The sequence below is a fragment of the Selaginella moellendorffii genome, unplaced genomic scaffold, assembly GCF_000143415.4.
Source record: "Selaginella moellendorffii unplaced genomic scaffold, v1.0 SELMOscaffold_125, whole genome shotgun sequence".
Lineage (NCBI taxonomy): Eukaryota > Viridiplantae > Streptophyta > Lycopodiopsida > Selaginellales > Selaginellaceae > Selaginella > Selaginella moellendorffii.
The window spans coordinates 393,653-414,486 of record NW_003314386.1 but is presented as its reverse complement, the minus strand read 5'-3'; the positions used below and the strand labels follow the sequence as shown (position 1 = coordinate 414,486).

Sequence of the window (20,834 nt, the reverse complement as noted above, 5' to 3'; positions counted from 1 at the left end):
CTGGCGAACTGGCCTTGGAGATGTGATCAGCTTCGATCCCCCCCGCTTGCTGGAGGAGTATATGGAGCGGGTTAGCCAGGATCGATCAACGGGAGGCGGCGATGGATCAACACTGGGATTGAGCTTCTCGAGTGCTCGGGTGTTTTCCGAGCTGCAGGGGTTCCTGGAAGATTTCCCTTGGAGTACCCGGTGCTCGTCATGGAGGGGGTTTGGCACCGGGAGATGCCCCCGGGAGTTCTTGATTTCTTGATACTAAACAATTCAGGCTCCTTGTTAAGAATACTAACACAATATAATTCAGAACAATAACTGCCACAGGGCCTCTTTTGAGCTGCATGCACATATAGAAACCAGCCAACTCAAAGGACGCCGAGCCATTTGATCACAATTACCTCGATGACAATCCTCATTCCTGCTCAATCACGCACAGAAAAATAATATATTATATTATCTGAAACGCCTGAGGCGCACCTTGCTGCTACAAGTTCGGCAATCTTCGCAACCAAAGTAGACTTATTTGGAATCTGCAAAACCAAGGCCAAATCTAAAATCATCATCTTAATAATATATTACAAGTCGAACCTCAGTAATTTCATAGTTGGTAAGTTCCCACTTATTTGAGAGAACGAGGACACGGGTCTCACTCACTTCTACTTTTTTTTTATGATGCGAGATCTGCTTTGCCTCTACCTGTAATCTTTCCGCGGCCTGTTCTAATGCGTCCTCTATCCTGCGAGTTACTATAGCTTGTAAGGCCGAAGGAAAGAGGCCCCAAAATTTGTCCTCCGGTCGGAAAATCTGGGGCAGGCAGATATTCCATCAGTTCTTCGATCTGTAAAAATCATGGTTGCAGTGACGTATCCTTTCTCGTTGAATTTTACAGCGTTGCTAAGAAGACTTACCTGCAGAATTAGAGTCAGATGCGAATAAGCTGCAAGAAGTAACTGACCAGGATTTGGCGGATTCGAGCCGACTCCCCGAGCAAAGGGCTAGGAACAGAATCCTAAGTCAACTCAAGACCCTTCGCGACAAGATCAAATGATTCTTCAACACGTTGCAGGATCTCTGTAGGTTGCAAGTCAAGCTCCATGTTACCCGCTTCAATTTTGCTGCAATAGAACGAGAGCAACCAAGCTCAGCATGACGTGAATTTAGATCCGCTTCTTACCTGTAATCAAGGATAACATTGATAATCCCCAGCAATACCTCTCCACTGCTGCGAGTAGTAGAAGCATACTCGCGTTGCTCATCCGTTATGTCCGTTTCAGCGTCCATGCCAATCACGGCATTCATTGGAGTACGAATTTCATGCGACATGTGAGCAATCTTTGGAAGCCAAGTACCAGATATAAGTTGTGTGAAATACTTTAGTACCAGGAATTTTCGATGAAGAGGACCCTGTCGCGCTTGGGTGAGGAGAGCGCTGGATTGGGAGGACCGTCCACAATCCTCCGGATCTCTCAGGCTGGCAACTGGTACGAACTGCAAAAGAACGCATAAAAAACTAGTAGTTAAAGTAGAAACAGATTCTCACCTTTTAGAGCTGATCCTCAGAAGGAAGCGTGGACTTCGTCTCCGGCTTTTTCCACTCTCCATTCTTTCTTCGCTAATCAAGAAGGTAGCAAATCAACCTCCTGCGAGAAAAACAAAGTTACGTTGTAATATTTGCACTGCTCGAAAAAACTTATCGCAATTTATCGGTGAGTGGAATAAGTGACCTCGCCAGAAGAAAAGCACTGGTCCAGCACATTGTCCAGCCCCTTCATACTTTCGTCTCGGGTAAATCAGTCGGCAACGATCGTAGCTACTGTGCTTTCTTGAGTCCGGGCACTGTCTGGTGAGACAAGCAGCTTCCTCGCTCTTCTGCAAGCAAATCAATGAGAAAAACCAGAACCTTCTTGAAGTCAAAATTTTCTTGTCTCGTATTTTATCGCCGTCAATCACATGCTCTTTGCAAGCAGCATTGCTTGCATTCCCAAAAAGATCTTGTTCCTAATCAAAAGAACTCAAGATGGAGAAACACGTCAAAGGAAATACTTACACTGAAACTAGAGATCAAGTGTTCTAGTCAAGTCAAACTTGAAACTAGAGCTGATCATCATGGTAGAATTGGGATGATAATTCTGCATATCACTTAGAATGGCCCCGTAGGTTGTAGCACCTTCTTGTATGTAGTGCGTCATATTGCTCGTGAACCAGCCCCTCTGATTGACTTCGTCCTAAAAGAAAACTTCACAAGATTAGTAAATGTGGAACTTTCTCTGCACTTACAAAATATGATAACTCAGAGTCTAAGCATGCAGAAATTGAGACCACGCTCGTTCTGAAAAACACTCCGGCTTGTAATATCTCTGGCGGCGTCTGGGACGATGCGTTAAACCATCCAGATCCAGTGTTTCCATATGGAAGATCAAGCACAGTCCCGCTGTGACAGGAATCGAATATGGCAGTCAGGTGGACGCCTTCATGGAGATACTGGACCATGACGTTATGAAGTATGTCATCTACCAAGTACTGTAACAAAGACAGAAAATGAAATTGTAAACAGCGATGAAATCAACAAACCCCGTCGTTGAAGCATAAAGCCTCGTCGTTTCCATCCAGCTCGTCCAAGTTTCTGTCGGGGAATTGAGTCCCGTGTCCACAAAAGTAAAACAACAATCTTTCGCCAGCGCTAGCAGCCGCAACAAAATCTCGTATAGCGGCCAAAGCTTGGGTCACTTGTGGGCCTGAAAAAACAAACACTTACAACAAAATCTCAAATAATCACATTACCATACTCTTGAATATTACCACGGAGCTCGTACATGTCTTGCAACTGAAGGAATTATCGAGCGACACAAAGTGCCCTTCAGCTTGTGACAAAAGCACAAGAAGCACGATAACTCCTGCACCTGTAAACAGCAAATTTTTTGATAAGATTCAATCATCATAAGACATAATACAGACCTTTGCTTTGCCATAAGGACTCGGACAGTAGGAAGAGAAACTCCCATATCCGCCGGTTGAAAAGAATCTGGCTGGTGTTCGCGAGGGGAGATAATCCGGGAAGGCCGCAGATGTTCTTCTTCTTGGGATCAACAACCTGCCATTGAAAATTTAGAGCTCCTGGATAGAACAAGAGAATGGCTTTTACCTTGACGACGATCACGGCAATGGCGCCCAGGAACAAGAAGAACAATATGCATCTACCGGTAGCAAGCTGCAAAACAGGATCCTCCACCAGTGTATCCCGGAAGAAAAGAATGCCAACTTGTCATTTGAGCGTCGATCGGACCTTTTTTACGCGCTCAATCTTCTGATCCGTCTCGTCCATAGTTTTCTTCCCAGCGTCCATGGGTTGCTGGTTTGACATTTGGATCCGTGAGGTCAGTGCGAGCACCTTCGGCACTGCCACCTTCCGTCAACTCCGCCTTTTTGTTCCCCAGCGAGCTCGTGTACCTGGGTGGAACCAAGGAAAAAAGGGAAGAACTTGTGCGACACCGGCATGGCGAAAGAATGCTCACGTTTTGCGCAGGGCCACATACGAGTCGAGATCCTTGATCTGCAAGAGGCGATGAGATCGATCGCTCGCAAAATCTCTTACCAGTGACTGCTTCTTTTCATTCAGCTGCTTCGCTGGGTTCTTCGACTCCTCCTTGATCTGTCTATCAAACTCCTTCATGAGCCTGCATTCATCCTTTAGCGTCTCTAGCTAGCACAGCCAGGAGGCAGCGAGACCGACCTCTTGCACTGGCGCAGCTCCTCCAGATCCTTGCTCTGCCGGCCAGGCTCCTTGATCTTGTCCATCTTGGATCTGCATTTTGGCAGTGAGAATTTCTAGAGCGAAGCGAGAAGCGAGCATGGCGACTGAGGAGAGAGCCCGGAATAGATTCTTGTGGCCATCTAGATCTGCGACCGTCGGGCTGAGCTCGGCCATCGTCTCGCGCCTACAGCCTCCCGCCCAAACCCCCCGCTAGAACCCTAAATTCCGACAAATATCTTTGCATATTCCTTCTTGGAAGAACAATTTGTTCTAATGGACGCCCGCCATTCGTGCTGGGAAGATCTTCCTCTGGAAGCTTCGTCCTGCTCATCGCCGGCAAAAGGTTGCGTTCCTCCGTGTAATCTTTCCCTCTCTCACGCTCAATCACAGGAAATCGGCAAGGAATTTTCAATTTTCAGCTCCAAGCTTGCAAGGATTCAGAGCTCGTCATCTTTGGGACAACAATACGTCAATAGAAGTTTACGAAGCCTCCAATTTCAAGAGTTTGGATCTCTCCAGACACGCAGATCATCTCTAGGCTCTAGGGCAACATCAAGTTTATTCCAGAGTAATTAAATTACAAAAAAGGAATAGCACTAAGTATATCTTTTGGGTGGCATTCATTTAAATTATGTTTTTAATAAAGTTTCCTAAACACCTCCTGATTAGAGCATTTCTCAGAATTCTTGAGCTATCGAATCCTTCCACGTGGGAGCTCATACCTTTTCTTTTCTTGTATATAAGTCCCCTGGTCCAGGTGCTAGGGCAGAGAAGGGCGAAGAATGGCGCTGGCGGCAGCGAGGGCGGCGATGGTATTCTTGGTGCTTGTCGCGGCGCAGGCGTGCGGCCGTGATTACTGCTCTCTCCGCCAGGCGCGCGGCTGCGGCAACAGCACGGTTGAGGTAGAGCACGCTATGAGCGCGCACAAGTGCTTCATAGCCGACACGGTTGTAGCTGCCACGCTCACAGATGTGCGCCGCCTCCCGCACTCGTATCTCATCCTTTTGGAGATGCCGGGCGTGACGAGCAGCAGCGATGTCAAGGTGGAGGTCTCGGGCTCTCAGTTCCATCGAGTCGTCTCCATCGTTGGGATCTCTCACGAGGCAAAAGAGCGTCGCATCCTCAAGGATCGGGGCGCCTTCACCAAGATGTTTGCGCGAGAGTTTGTGCTCCCCGATGCAGTGGACGCGGAAAGGATAAGCTACCAGCTTCACAGTGGTCTCTTGCGGGTGACGCTGCCGCTTGTCCCAGGGCTGGAGCAAACAGGGCGAGAGCAGCGAGAACAGGGAGTTGTGGAGGAGGAGTACCTTGCGGTGCCTGCCGCGCGTGTTCCTCCGGCCTCGTGCACCATTTCAGACGCGGCCCGGCTCATTCGGCCTGAAGCTCTCGCCTCCAACAACGCAGATGATTGTGGTGACGACTCAAGCGTCGTCACCATCTCCCCATTGGTGGACATCTTGGATCGTCCAGGCTCGTACGTGGTCGTCGCGGAGATGCCAGGCGCGCAGTCGGCCACCGTGGACATCGCTTGGGTGGAGGACAAGTCGGGCTTTGTGCTCGAGCTCACTGGCGTGGCTCGAGACGAAGATGATGGCGGAGAAGCGGTGAGAGTAGAGCGGGGCGGAGCGAGCACCAAAGTGTTTGCTCGCAGGCTTTACTTCCCCCGCGGTGTCGTGCAGGATGTGGCAACATATCACCTCAGTGATGGGCTTCTCAAGGTGACGCTACCCAAACATGTTCCAAGCCTCGGGCAAAGGATAGCGGGCCTATGGAATAAAGCGTTAAAGCATGTCATATGCCAAGGTGTTCAGTTTGGGAGGATGAGGGCGAAGTATTGTTTCAGGTAAATATGTAGACAGAGTATACGCTGTAAAACCTTCATGCAGTAGAAGAGGTTGGATCTGATAGTCGGCTCTCATCTGATAGACCTCTCTCCCTCGAGCTGCATCGACTGGAAGAGCGAGATAGCCGAGCTTGGTTCCTGTTGGTCATGGCCTCGAAAGTTCTCTCGTCATCGAGAAGAAATCCTGGAAGCATATTCGAAGAGCAAGCTTTAAATGTTTCTTAGGTCTAGCAGACAAATGTTGTAGTTTCTCTCATAACCTTTTATAGAATTAAGTAGCAGCACTTTAAATGTGATCTTGATTATGATCAAGGCATCAGTCATAAGTCCGGAGGGCTGCTGTCCAATATCTGTGGCACGAATCGAAAGGAAGAGTCTGTCACTGCTGCTGCAGCTATTCTCTCGGACATGTGTTGCTCTCTCCTGGACGCGCTTCTGTCAAATTTGGATCTCGAAAGAGCTTGGTAGTGTTGGAGGCTAAGTCGAGAACACCTTCCTTGCCAACTTGGTGAAGCGAGCCAGTGGATTCGTCTACGACGATCTCTGTCGTTCCACTGGCAGCAGTACCCTGTCAAGGCAAAGTTGATCAGACAATTCATTTGCACAGTGGTCCGATAGATTACCAGAATGGGAAGCTTGAATGCCATTGCTTCGATTGAAATCCTTCCCAAGCCCTCTTCCTCAAGGCATTCGCTCAGGCCGTAAAAACTAGTGCTGGAATTTTTGCTGTTATCGTGGGAAGTGACTGGGTCGGGCAGCCAAAGTTTGAAGCAGAGTTGCGAGAGCTTGTCGAGAACAACAGCATGCAGCACGTAGTTCGATTTTGTCAACAAGATGATGAATATGGTTCCATATCTTGCTGCATCAGATGTTCTCATCCAAAACTGGTTCTTCCAGGCATGAGGAGAGGTTTGGCAAGATCCCCTAGCATGTTCTCTCCTGAGAACGTTCAAGAGAGCTCTCACCCAGTAGCTGTTGCACTGATTGAGTGCCTTTTCCTTGAGCTCCCACTTTCACCACCTTATGAATTCTTGATACAGCTACTGTGAGACTGATTCATCGTTTGAAACACTGAAATATTGCGAGATCACAAGTGAGAAAGACTTACATGTTGTTGTGACTACACTGCTATATTGATAGCCTTGGCCGATGTTAGATTAGTGATTGATCAAGCTCTGCCATGGCCAAAACCCTAGAACAATAACAAAACCAAGTTGCATCGTGAAACAATTGAAAATTAGGAACATAACAATTGCCTAAATTAGAACAATTAAGATTCAGACATTTTAAAGAATGATGCATAGCCACACACAAATTGTGGCAATAGACTTCCACTCTACCTCCACCTTTGCCTATGGCTCCATCTCCGTCTCCTCCTCCTCCTCAGGAGCATGACGATCTAAAGCCAAAGGTGGAGATGGAAACAATCGTTTTGTTCCTAGTTTTAGGGTCTGTCTCGATCTCTATCTCGATCATTTCACAATGCAATCTTGTTCTGTTATTGTTCTAGGGTTTTAGCCATAGCAGAACTTATCAATCACTAATCCAATATTGGCTATGGCATATGGATATGGCAGCATAGTCACAACAACACATAAGTATTTTTCACTCATGATCTTGCAATACTTCAGTGTTTCAGATGAGGCAGATGATCAAATTAGTCTCACACTGGCCACATCATCATTAGGTTTGGCTAGAGCTATGACAATGGAGCAGTGAGTGATTGTGACCAGGCTCCTCGTGACAAACTCTCCCGACAAGAATTCAGAAGGTGGCGAAAGTGGGAGCTCGAGGAGAAGGCACTTGATTGCAACAACTACTGGGTGAGAGCTCTCTTGGACGTTCTCAGGAGAGAACACGCTGGGGGATCTTGCCAAAGAGTTTCTCCACCCGGGAGAGATTTGCGAGAGCCCTGTGCTCATGGCGTTCCAGGAGATCACATCGTGGTGCAGTATTGAATTGAACAGGTGCTGCACTTGTTCAAGATCCCCCTGCTGCATGTAGATCACGAGAATCAATTTGCAGGACACCACATCTCGCTCGGGCATTGAATCGAACAGCTGCTGGGCTTCATCGTGATTGCCAGTCGGCGAGAACAATGAGATCACTGACTTCCGTGACATGAGATCCCGCCGCTTCATCTAGCAACCGAAGATGGTCTTGGCCTTGTCCACCAGGATTGTGTTTCAGAGCGCGGTGCTCACCAGAGGAGTGAAATTGAAGATAGCTTGCGCTCGATCGACATTGCTAAGCTCGCTGTGAGCGGAAGATCAGAGAACTCACAGACACAATATCTCCTCCTCGATCGATCCATTGTGAGCAAATCCCACAATGAGAGTGTTCCACGACACTAGATTCTTCTCTGCGAAGATCTCTCTCGCTTTTTGCAAATCCCCCGCTTGGGCATTTGCGTTAATCATAGCAGTCCAGGTAACTACAATCTATCTGGGCATTCTTGCAAAAACATTATCGGCGTCTATCAAACAATCGTTTTTGGCATACACCTCTAACATTGCGAAGAGATCACATCTCTCTCGTCCATGGTATCAAAGAGAAGCTTCAATTCTTAAGCATACCCGTTCTGGGAATATGCTGTAAGCATCGCGGGGAGAAGCAGCCTTCAATTTCCTGCCTTGCTCTCCCTCCATGATCGCCCTCACTTTCTCTTCCACCTCTTCTCTCGGCGCAAATCCATCCTTCCCTCCAGATCTCGAGAATGCTATTCCCTCCAGCACCAGCTTGGCATTCGGTTTTGCTCGAACATAGATGGCCACCCCAGCATTGGCACTCCACACGCCAAGCTCTCGAGCATGGAGTTCCATCCCCCTGTTGATGCGTACTGCGTGATCTCTAGCTGCGGCTCCCACCTCACGAACAATCCTCTAGAAACTTTTGTAGAACTCCTAGAGCAAAGTTTGATCGTATCACCCAGAGGAAAGGAACCTTGCCTGCCTCATGGCTAGGCGAGCGTGATCGTGGCTCGGCCCTCTCGTTTGGAAGCATCTTCATCATGACTGCCAGCAATTCGAGAAGACAAGGGAGTTCTCAGGCTAACCTTTTTTCAATCCAGTTCTTCTTTAAGTTCGCTGCTTGTCTGGAGATCAAACTCTTAGCTTAAAGTGTATCCATCTCTAACATTGGTGAATATCGGCTGTGTTGAAAAATGTAAGGCTCAAAAGCATGGTGTATGAACTGTCATCGCTCGCCATAAATGGATGATGATTAGACCAAGAAACAAAGAAGAAACTTTTCAAAGAGGAGGTTTTGATGGATCGTTTGAGATACCAGCACTCATGGGCTGAACTGGACATTGTTCTTTCTTCTACGTTTTGTCTAAGATGTGTGAAATAGACGTGTTTTTAACATAAATTTGATTTAAGGTAAGTTATATGTACGAAAGTAAGGATTAAATGCGAAATAACCATAACTTTAAGGCAATATATAAATTTAAGTTAGGATGTGTGAATGGACCAATCTCCTTCGCATCATCCAAGAGCCCAGCTCTTGCAACACCAATCAAGCAAGTGATCTTGCTCGGGACTTAGATTGTATTCAGAAACCATTGGAGCCAAGGAGTCTCTAGCAGGGATTACCAGCCCAAGGTGGCAGCAAGCGATCAAAAGGCCCATGAAACTCTTGAATCCTTCCAGATTCAAGACTTTAAAGAGCTGAATGGATACAGATTCTGGGCAAACTACATGACAAGAACGTTCCTGGTCATGATGTTTGCTGTAAACAGCATCTAAACAATGTCCAAGCGTCGTCCTAAGTGTCCATTTTGCCCCTACGCTCCGACCATGCAATTCTTTTAGAACTTCTATAGTGCCAAACAAGCACTTTGCCTTGCGTACATACCTGTTTCGGCATATGCAGTGATCATAGCATTCCATGCTAAGAAAACTGTCCACGAGACAAGGTTTCTTTGAGGCATTAAATCAAAGAGATTGTGTAATTGATTGGTTTCACCTCACTGGGCGTCTGGTCAGAGCATTGCAGTCCACGCTATAACACGAATGTTTCTTTTGCTATATCACTGCAGCCATGCTGCGCAAATGAGTTGGTAAGTGTTCCCCATGACACGGAAGCTCTCTGCGTCATCCTCGCAAAGAACTTTCTTGCTTCATTAAGATCTCCAAACTGGGGTCGTGCAACAATCATAGAGTTCCATAAAACTGGATTGATGATCTCTTTCCATCCTGTCGAACAGCTTCTTTGCTTCGAGAAAATCTCAAACGCATTCCACAACACAGAATCTCTCTTGGACATGTTGTCAAATTGGTTTCTAGCCTCGCTGATCATTCCAGCTTTCGCGAATCCAGTGACAGAAGCAAACAAGGCAGCGTCATGCAAACTACGTCCCAAGCCTTGCGACGTACATTTGCCAGTTTTGGGCATTTGCCAAAAGAATCGCATTCCATGTCACTACATTCTTCCCGGGCACGGAATAAAAAACGTGTGAAGCTGACGATTGTGAATGTAAGCTTGGAGCAGGATTTTCCATGAAAAGGAGTCTGGGGCAAGAACGTGGAACTCCTCTGGGCGGAGGATGATCACAGGAGCTTGTATGGCAGTGGGTGGGATGCAGGGTGAGAGTGGCAGTGTGGTGGGATTTTGAGATCCCCGCTCCAATTTTGCAAAGAGCTCTATGGTGTAGACCAAGACTTCTGGCTTGAATCCTCAAACCTTTCAGAGCATACAAGATTGCATTGGGATTTCTCTCCACCATTTGCCATCGTGTAAATTCTCTTGATTTTTTCTCTTTGCTAGATTTTCATGGATCAATCATTGTGATTTTTGTTTCTCTTCCAGTTTGGCCTCCGATCGAACTCTCATGATGGATTTGGTGCTGTGGACTGTCCATCATCTGCCACCAGCGCATCTCTTCGTCGTCTCCATGGGGCTGCATGAAAGCTATCTCGTTTGGTTTGATCCTCTCGAGCTGCATGGTTTTTAGCAGCTCCAGAGCTTGGTGAGGATGGCCATTGAGATTAAACGCCGAGAGCATCGAGTTCCCAGTGACGATGTTTCGTCTCTTTGTGGGCATGGAATCAAACACTTGCTTTGCACGAAATGCTTGCCCGTTTTGGGCATATGCAGTGATCATAGCGTTCCAAGCCATTTCATCCTTATCAAGGATTAAATAAAAGATATTCCTTGTCTTCTCGACAAGACCTTGTGCGCAAACGCTTGCAGCATTGTAGTTTGAGCGACCACGTCCTTCTCAGGCATGAGAGTCCTCTCGGCATTTTCAATTTCTCCAGCTTTGGCATACGCAGTGATCATCGCAGTGTAGACGTGAATTTTTGGGTTCTCCATCGCATCAAAAAAACGCTTCGCTTCTTCCAGCCGGTCGTGCGCTGCATTAGAGCACCCCAAGAAACAGGATTTCTCTCCAAACAACGCTTTTTTTCTATCCAAATTCCTTTCTGGGTAAATGCGGTAACCATCACAGTCCATGCCACTACAGTCTTCTCGGGCATTCGATGAAACATTCTCTGGGCTTGATCCAACTTCCCATCAGCTGCGTAGCATCGTATCAGGATGACCAACAACTCTGCTCTAGGAGTTCTACAAAGGTTTCTAGAGGATTGTTCGTGAGCTTGGAGCCGCAGCTAGAGATCATGCAGCACGCATCAACAGGGGGATGGAACTCCATGCTCGAGAGCCGTTGCCGTGTGGAGTGCCAATGCTGGGGTGGCCTTCTATGTTCGAGCAAATCACGAACCAAGCTGGTGCTGGAAGGCGAGGGCGTGGGAATATAATTCTCGAGATCTGGAGGGAAGGATGGATTTGCGCCGAGAGAAGAGGTGGAAGAGAAGTGAGGGCGATCATGGAGGGAGAGCAAGGCAGGAGATTGAAGGCTGCTTCTCCCGGAGGTTCTTCTCATACGAACCTTAAGAAATTCGTGGAGAGTCTCGTCTCATTCATTCATAAAAGTTTAAATCACTATTGGTTTTCGATCGCTCCTAATCCCTAGAACGCGATGCTTACACCATATACCCAGAACGGGTATGTTTAAGTATTGAAGCTTCTCTTTGATACCATGGACGAGAGAGATGTGATCTCTTGGCCCAAAATGTTATAGGCGTACTCTTAAAGCGATAGTTTGATAGATGCCGATAATGTTTTCGGAAACATTCTCAGATAGAATGTAGTTACCTAGACTGCTATGGTTCACGCGAATGCCTAAGCCAGGCATCTGGAAACAGAAAGACAGATCTTCGACACGATGATAGAGAAGAATTAAGTGTTGTGGAACACTCTCATTGCGAGATTTTCTCACAATGGATCGATCAAGGAGGCGATATCGTGTCTGTGAGTTCTCTGATCTTCCGCTCACAGCGAGCTTGGCAATGTCGATCGAGCACAAGCTATCATCGATTCCACTCCTCTGGTGAGCACTGCACTCTGAAACATGATCCAGACAAGGCCAAGACCATCTTCAGTCGCTAGATGAAGCAGCGGGATCTCGTGTTGCGGAACTTGATGATCTCGGCGTTCTTGCTGAGCGGCAATCACAACAAAGCCCAGCGGCTGTTCGATTCAATGCCCGAGCGAGACGTGGTGTCCTGCAAATTGATCCTCGTGATCTACATGCAGCAGGGGGATCTGGAACGAGCGCAGCACCTGTTAGATTCAATGCCGTGCCACACTGCGATTTCCTGGAACTCCATGATCGTGGGGCTCTCACAAATCTCTCTCGAGCAGAGAAAATCTTCAGCGAGATCTCCCAGTGCGTTCTCTCCTGAAAACGTCCAAGAGAACTCTCACTCAGTAGCTATTGCACCAATCGAGTGCCTTCTCCTAGAGCTCCCACTTTCGCCACCTTCTGAATTCTCGTCAAGAGAGCTTGTCATGAGGAGCCTAGTCATGATCACTCACTGCTCCATTGTTTGTCATATCGATTGCAGCTCTAGCCAAGCAACCTAATGATGATGCAGCCAGTGTGAAACTGATTCGATCATTCGCCTCGTCTGACGCCTTCTCTTTCTCCGCCCAAGGAAAGAAAAAAAAAGGAATATGCTCTTTTTCTCAAATTGCCATTTCCTTCGAGTGTGATCATTCAATCTCTCGAAACTTCCTTTTTTAGAATTCTTCATGAGCATCAGGTTGTGCGGTCCTTTTCGAGGCTTGAAAGAGACAAAGGTGGTCGCAGTGATCGAAGCGAGAAATCTATTAAATCGAATGCCAGAGTGGAATGCCGTGTGCTTGGCAACTGTACCAGTGCTATGCCCGAGCAGGGAATCTATTCCTGGCAAAGCAACTCTTCGATTCAAGGCCCGCGAAGAACATCGTCGCATGGTCTGTGATGGTGTGCTGACCAAAACAGGATTGAGGAGGCGAAGCATCTGTTTGGCATAATGCCCGAGAGAAACAGCGTGGTGGGGAATGCGATGCTAGCAGCATTTACCCAAGCAGGGCATTTGCATGACGCAGTGAAAGTCTTCGATCGAATGCCCGAACAGGATGGAATTGAAGACCTCTCGGGCTACTCACAGCTTGAGATTTCATGCGTAAGCCACCATCGTAGTTGTGGAAGAATTCCATGCAGGAGCGCGATCTTGTTGCCTGGAGCGTGATCATCCTGCATATGCCCAGATCGCGGATGTTGCTGTGGCGCTTAAGCTCTTCGATCGAATGCCCGCGCGGGACATGTTCGATTATCGCGGCTATTGCTCAGTACGGTCAAAGCGCAGCAGCGATGGAGGGCAAGCCCAATGCCGGGGTGTTCGTTGCTCTTCCAGAAAGATCGAGGAGTGCTGGCAGCGTGTCTGGATCGCTCTCATGGCGCTGACGAGCAGCAAGGAGATCAAGCGAGGGGACATGAACAAGCTTTACGAGCTTTGGGACGCGGCTTCTAAGCAGCAAAGTTTCTATCTCGTGATATCTTTGAGGGATGCTCGTTTTGATGGAGTTTTACCCGCCTCTTCTCCAAGGTAAAATGATTCTTCAATCATTCGCAGGAGTTTTACGAGACTAAAGCAGCGGCGGATGGTTCTTCCAGCGTTGTTCGTGTTGTCTGGGGGAAAACATTGCTACGACAGTTTCGGCTCATCATGACTGGAGGAAATTGTAGCTGCGGAGCTCTTGGTAAGCTTTGAGCTTTCCTTTTACGTAGAAGTTTTTCTATGATAATTGTCAGCGAGGTCTAATGGTTGCTGCTTTGGTAGATTGGAGACGAGTCTTTGGTAAGTGTTCTAAGCTTTCTTTGGTGTTTGCTCAGGTACTTCCATTCTTTTGCTAACAGGTTTGCCACTGGTATGTATGTTTCATTTTTCCTTTGTATATTTTCTTTGGGTTGGGGCTATTGTCTATAGCGTGGAAGTCGGGCGTTACAGAGAAACAAAACGAGCTCGGAGAGGTACCGAAGCTTTGGTCGTTCATTTCTAACTTCGTTCCCCCAGGTTGAGAGAAACTAGCATGGAAAATCGGGAATTCGAAAACTTTTCACGACTTCCGTTCTCTGGCTGAGCAAATTCAAACCTGCCAGTCGTTTATCTGTGTGATCCAGTAATCTTAAGACACAAGTAATCGTCTCCATACAACTTTACAAGACAAGACCAATTTCATACCAAAAACTTCGATTCGTTTGATGCTCTAGCAAAATTACATGAGAACGAACAAGAGCTCGAGGAATCTCGTTCTCAGGGCATTGAGAGGAGAAGGCAGGAAAGCTCCAAGCTTTGAGCTTTAGAGAAAGAGGAGGAGGAGGGGAAAGGCACGAGCACTTCTATCCCCCAAAGATCCGACGAAGGGAAACAAAGGGAGGGGAAAGACACGATCATTCCTTTCCCCAAAAGCTCCGATGAAGAGAAACAAAGAGAAGAGGAAGGGAAAGGCACGATCATTTCTTTCCCCCAAAGACGAGCCCAGCTCCGATGAAGAGTCCGGCCACAGCGAGTCCAAGGCCTACGTTGGAGGCAGCATTCTCCAAAGACGATCCGAGAGTGGTCGCGGCCTCTTTCACTGCTTCCGAGCCGGATTTGGAGCTTTCCTTGACCCCATCACTGACCGCTTCGGCCCCGACGCGCACCACTTTCTCCACAGAGCTTGCTCCAGCTTGAAAGATCCGCTCCATGCTCTCTCCAGCCTTGTTCATTGTCTGGCCGATCACCTGGCTTCCCAAGATCACGCTCTCTCCCACACATGATGCGAGCTTAGGAGCCCCGTAGTACATGGCAACTCCAGCGCCAGCAACACCAGCAACACCAGCAACTCGCAAAGCAAAAGACTTCCAACTACCTCCCGCGATCTTCCATAGCGCCATGCTTCTAAGTTCCCAGGCGTAAAACCCTAAAACTCTGGTTTCAAGTAGCAAGAATATTCGATTGCCTGTCCAAAGGATCACGATTCGCGGCTCGAGGACGCCGACCTGGTAAGTCGCCATAGATGGGATTTGCATTGGAATGTAGCTAGAGATTTTTCACGGTGTATGGCCAGACTAGCGGCAATTTGCACGCCGGCAAACTATAACACCCGGCCGCTCTACAGTCTCTATTGACGCATTGCCAGTGGTAAGTCTGTGGTTTTTTCTTTTAGAGAAGAGATTTCCTTTTGAGAACTTCAGTGACTGAGAGATATTGCTTGGACAACAACAATTTTTCTAGGCATGGAAAGTTTGCCCGAGGACAGGAAGACATGTCTTTAGTTTCTCTTCGTCTAACTTCACCTTTCTTGTATCGGGGTGACAGGACGTGGTTATGGAGGACGAGTGTGATTGAGAAGCAGCGGTGTGCAAAGCAGCTGATCAACGAGAGATGTTTGCACCAAAAAGAAAGCTCTCTTTTTTGTGTTTGGAATCGACGCTGACTTACCAGCACGGTGAAGCAACTAATGTCCAAGTCCCCCTCCCCACCGCCTAGGAGCAAGTTTTGGCTTTGTCATCGCAAAGAGAAGAAGAAGAGCGAACAAAAGTGAGCGCAGTTGGATATTCCTGGCTGTGGTCGTGTAAAACAGAGAAGGGACCGAAGAGGACGAGCTCCATAAATGGAGCTCATCTGCTCTGATCCAATGAGACCCAGTTCTTCCTGGAAAGAAGCAATATTCTTTTCCATCGAGTGCGTCGTCGTTTCCAGGGTCGCAAGCGAGATTGATCAACTCGAACCGGGAATGGTAACTCTTCTCTTTCGATCCTAAGTATGGAGGGAGAGATTTATGAGTTCTTGATGGCTCCACAAGCAGTCAGTCAGTCAAAAGACGCTCTCGAGCAAAACCGAGACCGAGGACCGGGTCAAAGTTAATCGTGCGCACTCCAGCCCTTGATCGCTGGGTAGAGGATCGGTGTGATCGGCTTCTTTATCTTTGGACGAGCACCTTCCATTCCCCTTGCAAATTTCAGCATCGCGGCACTCTCCTGGCTGATGAGGATGTGCATTTGGACGAAGAAATCCGGACAATTGCGCTGGGGGCAAATTCACAAAGGGTGGCAAGTCTTTATTCCGGCAGCGCTTAATTGCTACAGGTTGCATGTAGCAACATTTAGTTTGTTAAATAGTAGTGTTATTATTACTTATTAATTCAATTGATCAAATAAAGATTATAATTATAAGTATGTTTGTAAACAAGATTAATAAATAAAAATAATATATAAGAAAAGGTTTCAGAAAGTTTATAAATTATAAACATGCTTATAAATTATAAATACAAAATTAATCGAAATGAATAACAACCTTTAGCTGGTAGAATATCCTAGAATATTCAAGAATATTGTAGGTATATCCACTCAGTGTTTGCTTAAGCAAACCAAAAAGGAATAGCATTAGTATATCTTTTGGGTGGCATTCATTTAAATTAATTTTTTTAATAATTTATAAATTTTCCTAAACACCTCCTGATTAGAGCATTAAGAAAACCACGTTCTTCAATTTATTTTTTCTCCGCTAGCGAAGAAAGAGTCGACAAAAACAGGAGACGAAGATGGTGAGGATCTGTTTCTAGTTTAACTTGATGTTTTTGACCCTTGATCGACTCTCAGAATTCTTGAGCTATCGAATCCTTCCACGTGGGAGCTCATACCTTTTCTTTTCTTGTATATAAGTCCTAGTCCAGTTGCTAGGGCAGAGAAGGGTGAAGAATGGCGATGGCAGCAGCGAGGGTGGCGATGGTATTCTTGGTGCTTGTCGCGGCGCAGGCGTGCGGCCGTGATTACTGCTCTCTCCGCCAGGCGCGCGGCTGCGGCAACAGCACGGTTGAGGTAGAGCACGCTATGAGCGCGCACAAGTGCTTCATAGCCGACACGGTTGTAGCTGCCACGCTCACAGATGTGCGCCGCCTCCCCAACTCGTATCTCATCCTTTTGGAGATGCCGGGCGTGACGAGCAGCAGCGATGTCAAGGTGGCGGTCTCGGGCTCTCAATTCCATCGAGTCGTGTCTATCGTTGGGATCTCTCACGAGGCGAAAGAGCGTCGCATCCTCAGGGATCGTGGTGCCTTCACCAAGATGTTTGCGCGAGAGTTTGTGCTCCCCGATGCAGTGGACGCGGAAAGGATAAGCTACCAGCTTCACAGTGGTCTCTTGCGGGTGACGCTGCCGCTTGTCCCAGGGCTGGAGCAAACAGGGCGAGAGCAGCGACAACAAGTTGTGGAGGAGGAGGAGTACCTTGCGGTGCCTGCCGCGCGTGTTCCTCCGGCCTCGTGCACCATTTCAGACGCGGCCGGGCTCATTCGGCCTGAAGCTCTCGCCTCCAACGACGCAGATGATTGTGGTGACGACTCAAGCGTCGTCACCATCTCTCCATTGGTGGACATCTTGGATCGTCCAGGCTCGTATGTGGTCGTCGCGGAGATGCCAGGCGCGCAGTTGGCCACCGTGGACATCGCTTGGGTGGAGGACAAGTCGGGCTTTGTGCTCGAGATCACTGGCGTTGCTCGAGACGAAGATGATGGCGGAGAAGCGGTGAGAGTGGAGCGGGGCGGAGCGAGCACCAAAGTGTTTGCTCGCAGGCTTTACTTCCCCCGCGGTGTCGTGCAGGATGTGGCAACATATCATCTCAGTGATGGGCTTCTCAAGGTGACGCTACCCAAACATGTTCCAAGCCTCGGGCAAAGGATAGCGGGCCTATGGAATAAAGCGTTAGAGCATTTCATATGCCAAGGTGTTCAGTTTGGGAGGATGAGGGCGAAGTATTGTTTCAGGTAAATATGTAGACACAGTATACGCTGTAAAACCTTCATCATAATCAAGAATCAAAATCACATTTAAATTGCTGCTTCTTAGTTTTATAAAAGTTATTTGTTGAAGTTTATTATTGCAGACCTCATAAATGTTTACAGCTTGCTCTTCGAATATGCTTCCAGGATTTCTTCTCGATGATGAGAGAACTTTCGAGGCCATGGCCAACAGGAACCCGGCTATCTCGCTCTTCCAGTCGATGCAGCTCGAGGGAGAGAGGTCTATCAGATGAGATCCGACTGATCCAACCTCTTCTACTGCATGGTCGATTCTTCGCAAGAGCCGGGCAGCAGCAAGACGCCCGACAGCTGAGCTTGGCGTGGCAAACACTCCTCGGATCATGCAAAGTGATATCCAGCTCGCCAAGCACGCTGCAAACCAGGCATCAGTCATAAGTCCGGAGATGTGCTGCTGTCCAATATCTGTGGCACGAATCGAAAAGGAAGAGGCTGTCACTGCTGCTGCAGCTCTTCCTTGAGGACTCTTCCTATTCTCTCGGACATGTGTTTCTCGAGAAATCTCTCCTGGACGCGCTTGTAGCCGCAAAGAGACATACATACCAGTGGCAAAGCGAGGTAAAATTTGGAACCAAGAAAGGTGAGAAAACACTTGCAAAAAGACTTTAAGTACCTGAGCAAACACCAAAGAAAGCTTAAAACACTTGCATGATCAGAGCTCCAGAAGCTTCTGAATGCCTCATCGCCATAAGATGAAAGTCTCATCTCCAATCTACTAAAGCAGACCTCGTTGACAATTATCATAGAAAAGCTGCTACGTAAAAGGAAAGCTCAACGCTTACCAAGAGCTGCGCTGTTACAATTTCCTCCAGCAAAGGTCGTGATCTTCCGAAACTGTCATAGCAATGTTTTCCCAAGACAACACGAACAACACGCCGCTGCTTTAGTCTCGTAAAACTCCTGCGAATGATTGAAGCTCAAGAATCATTTTACCTTGGAGAATTGGAGCTGCGTAAGACTCCATCAAAACGAGCATCTCATCAAACATATCCCGTGTCCCGAAGCTCGTAAATCTTGTCCATGTCCCCTCGCTTGTTGCTCGTCAGCGCCATGAGAGCGCACGGGAACGTTGCTTCCCGCTCCTCGATCTTTGGCAGCGCTTAGAACAGCGGCATTAGGCATTTAAATACCCTGGTTAAGAGGTTACATATGCCGGTGGAGCAAACTTCACTCCCCAAAATGTACATTTATGTCTATGAACATTTCCTATCCCAGTTAACTACTTAATTTCCGTGAAATAATATCTCGACCTCACCCATCTGTTACTCCTCCTCCACAACTTGTTCTCGCTGCTCTTGCTGCTCCAGCCCTGGGACAAGCGGCAGCGTCACCCGCAAGAGACCACTGCGAAGCTGGTAGCTTATCCTCTCCGCGTCCACTGCATCGGGGAGCACAAACTCTCGCGCAAACATCTTGGTGAAGGCGCCACGATCCCTGAGGATGCGACGCTCTTTCGCCTCGTGAGAGATCCCAACGATGGACACGACTCGATGGAATTGAGAGCCCGAGACCGCCACCTTGACATCGCTGCTGCTCGTCACGCCCGGCATCTCCAAAAGGATGAGATACGAGTTGGGGAGGCGGCGCACATCTGTGAGCGTGGCAGCTACAACCGTATCGGCTATGAAGCACTTGTGCGCGCTCATAGCATGCTCGACCTCAACAGTGCCGTTCCCGCAGCCGCGCGCCTGGCGGAGAGAGCAGTAATCACGTCCGCATGCCTGCGTCACGACAAGCACCAAGAATACTATCGCCGCCCTCGCTGCCGCCCGTTTACCCATTGCCATCCTTCTCTTCCCTTCCCTAGAATTATATACAACATAAGAAAAGGGAACGACGATTTAAGGAAATAAACACCTTTATCAGTGTTTTTTTTCAGTTATTTTTTGTTTATTCTTTTTCTTTCTTAGGGCTATTCCAGTGTGAGCATGTTCTTGACATAGTCGGTGAGAGTCGTCGCTCTCATACTCCATGCGATGGTCCCATACACTAAGATCCAATCGATGAGCCACTTCACCGGCCCGGGCCACACCTTCCGTACATCTGGACGAGCGGGTTGGCGAGGTAGCGATTGGGCCAGTGGTCATTGCTTCGTACACGTTGGTCCCATCGTCAAGGTCTGTATAACGTCAAACAAGTCAAATGGGAGATTTCAGGCAGGAGTTGTTATGCAATCTCGTTTTTTCTCTCGAGCATGCATTGCATAGCCTGTGATCATCGTGGGCCAGGAGATGTTCTTTGTGGGATTTGCATCAAAGAGATGCTAACTGGATCACACAGATACCATATAGTCTTATCTACTGCTTCTTTCCATCTAATTGCGACAAGAGGGAAGGGATCTAAGAAGAAGGACCTCTTCCAATGCCCGTGCTTTTGCGCATATCTTTTAGGGAACGGAAATTGAAGTTACCTTTAGCTGATATGGTTTAAGAAACGAATTTGTTTGATCAATTGCTAAGTGAATTATGGTGCTATGGACATTGTATGCACAAGGACTAGATTTTAAAGAAGCACACCATTCCTTTATTATACCGCAGCGTAGCCCAAGTCCACGTTTCCAAAGGCAACAGAAAACACTGTGGCTGCACGAATATTCCGCGCAAATATGCCTCTCCTTTATTCTCTACTAAACTGGGCATTAGTTGCTGCATCAGTCAGCATCGATTCCAAAACTTGGGTTCCCAATCTGGATCAAACACAAAAAGGACTCAAATCAGTCAAAGCAGACGCAATTGATTGAAGGAAACTAGATCGAAAAAAGGAAAGACGTTAAGAACTCGAGGACTCGGAAAAAGAAAAAGACAATCGAGTTGTCTCTTGTGATTGTCATGTCTGGAATGTTCATCATATCACACTGCTTTGAGCTCACGTCACGGTCCTGTGTGTGCTGTGGCACCGATGAGAAGTACGAACATAAGGATTGCTGGCCCGATAACTTATCTTCCCGTGTTCCCGCTGTTCTTCTCGAGCGTGATCCTCGCTCCAGGCTACTATCCTGGGCGGAAAGAAATGCGTTTACTTCAATCGCGCTGCCGATCAATCCATCGGAAATGCGCA

At 47.7% G+C, this 20,834-nt stretch overlaps 1 protein-coding gene and 1 pseudogene across 4 annotated transcripts; one reads left to right on the top strand and one right to left on the bottom strand.

The window, feature by feature from the left end:
• Positions 1-2,232: 2,232 nt before the first annotated feature.
• Positions 2,233-4,076, bottom strand: LOC9645172 (annotated as a pseudogene).
• An 8,438-nt stretch (positions 4,077-12,514) lies between these two features.
• LOC9644828 lies at positions 12,515-14,180 on the top strand. 4 transcript variants are annotated; one of them, XM_024665630.1, is made up of 6 exons: positions 12,515-13,525; positions 13,594-13,679; positions 13,760-13,777; positions 13,837-13,847; positions 13,907-13,950; positions 13,994-14,180. In XM_024665630.1, the coding sequence occupies exons 1-6, from the start codon at positions 13,227-13,229 to the stop codon at positions 14,058-14,060; spliced, it is 525 nt and encodes a 174-aa protein (XP_024521398.1). In that variant the 5' UTR covers positions 12,515-13,226; the 3' UTR covers positions 14,061-14,180. The 4 variants fall into 4 exon arrangements, with proteins under 4 accessions (XP_024521398.1, XP_024521397.1, XP_024521396.1 ...); XM_024665629.1 differs by lacking the exon at positions 13,760-13,777 and having other exon boundaries at positions 13,813-13,950; positions 13,994-14,040; XM_024665628.1 differs by having other exon boundaries at positions 13,837-14,000.
• Positions 14,181-20,834: the final 6,654 nt, after the last annotated feature.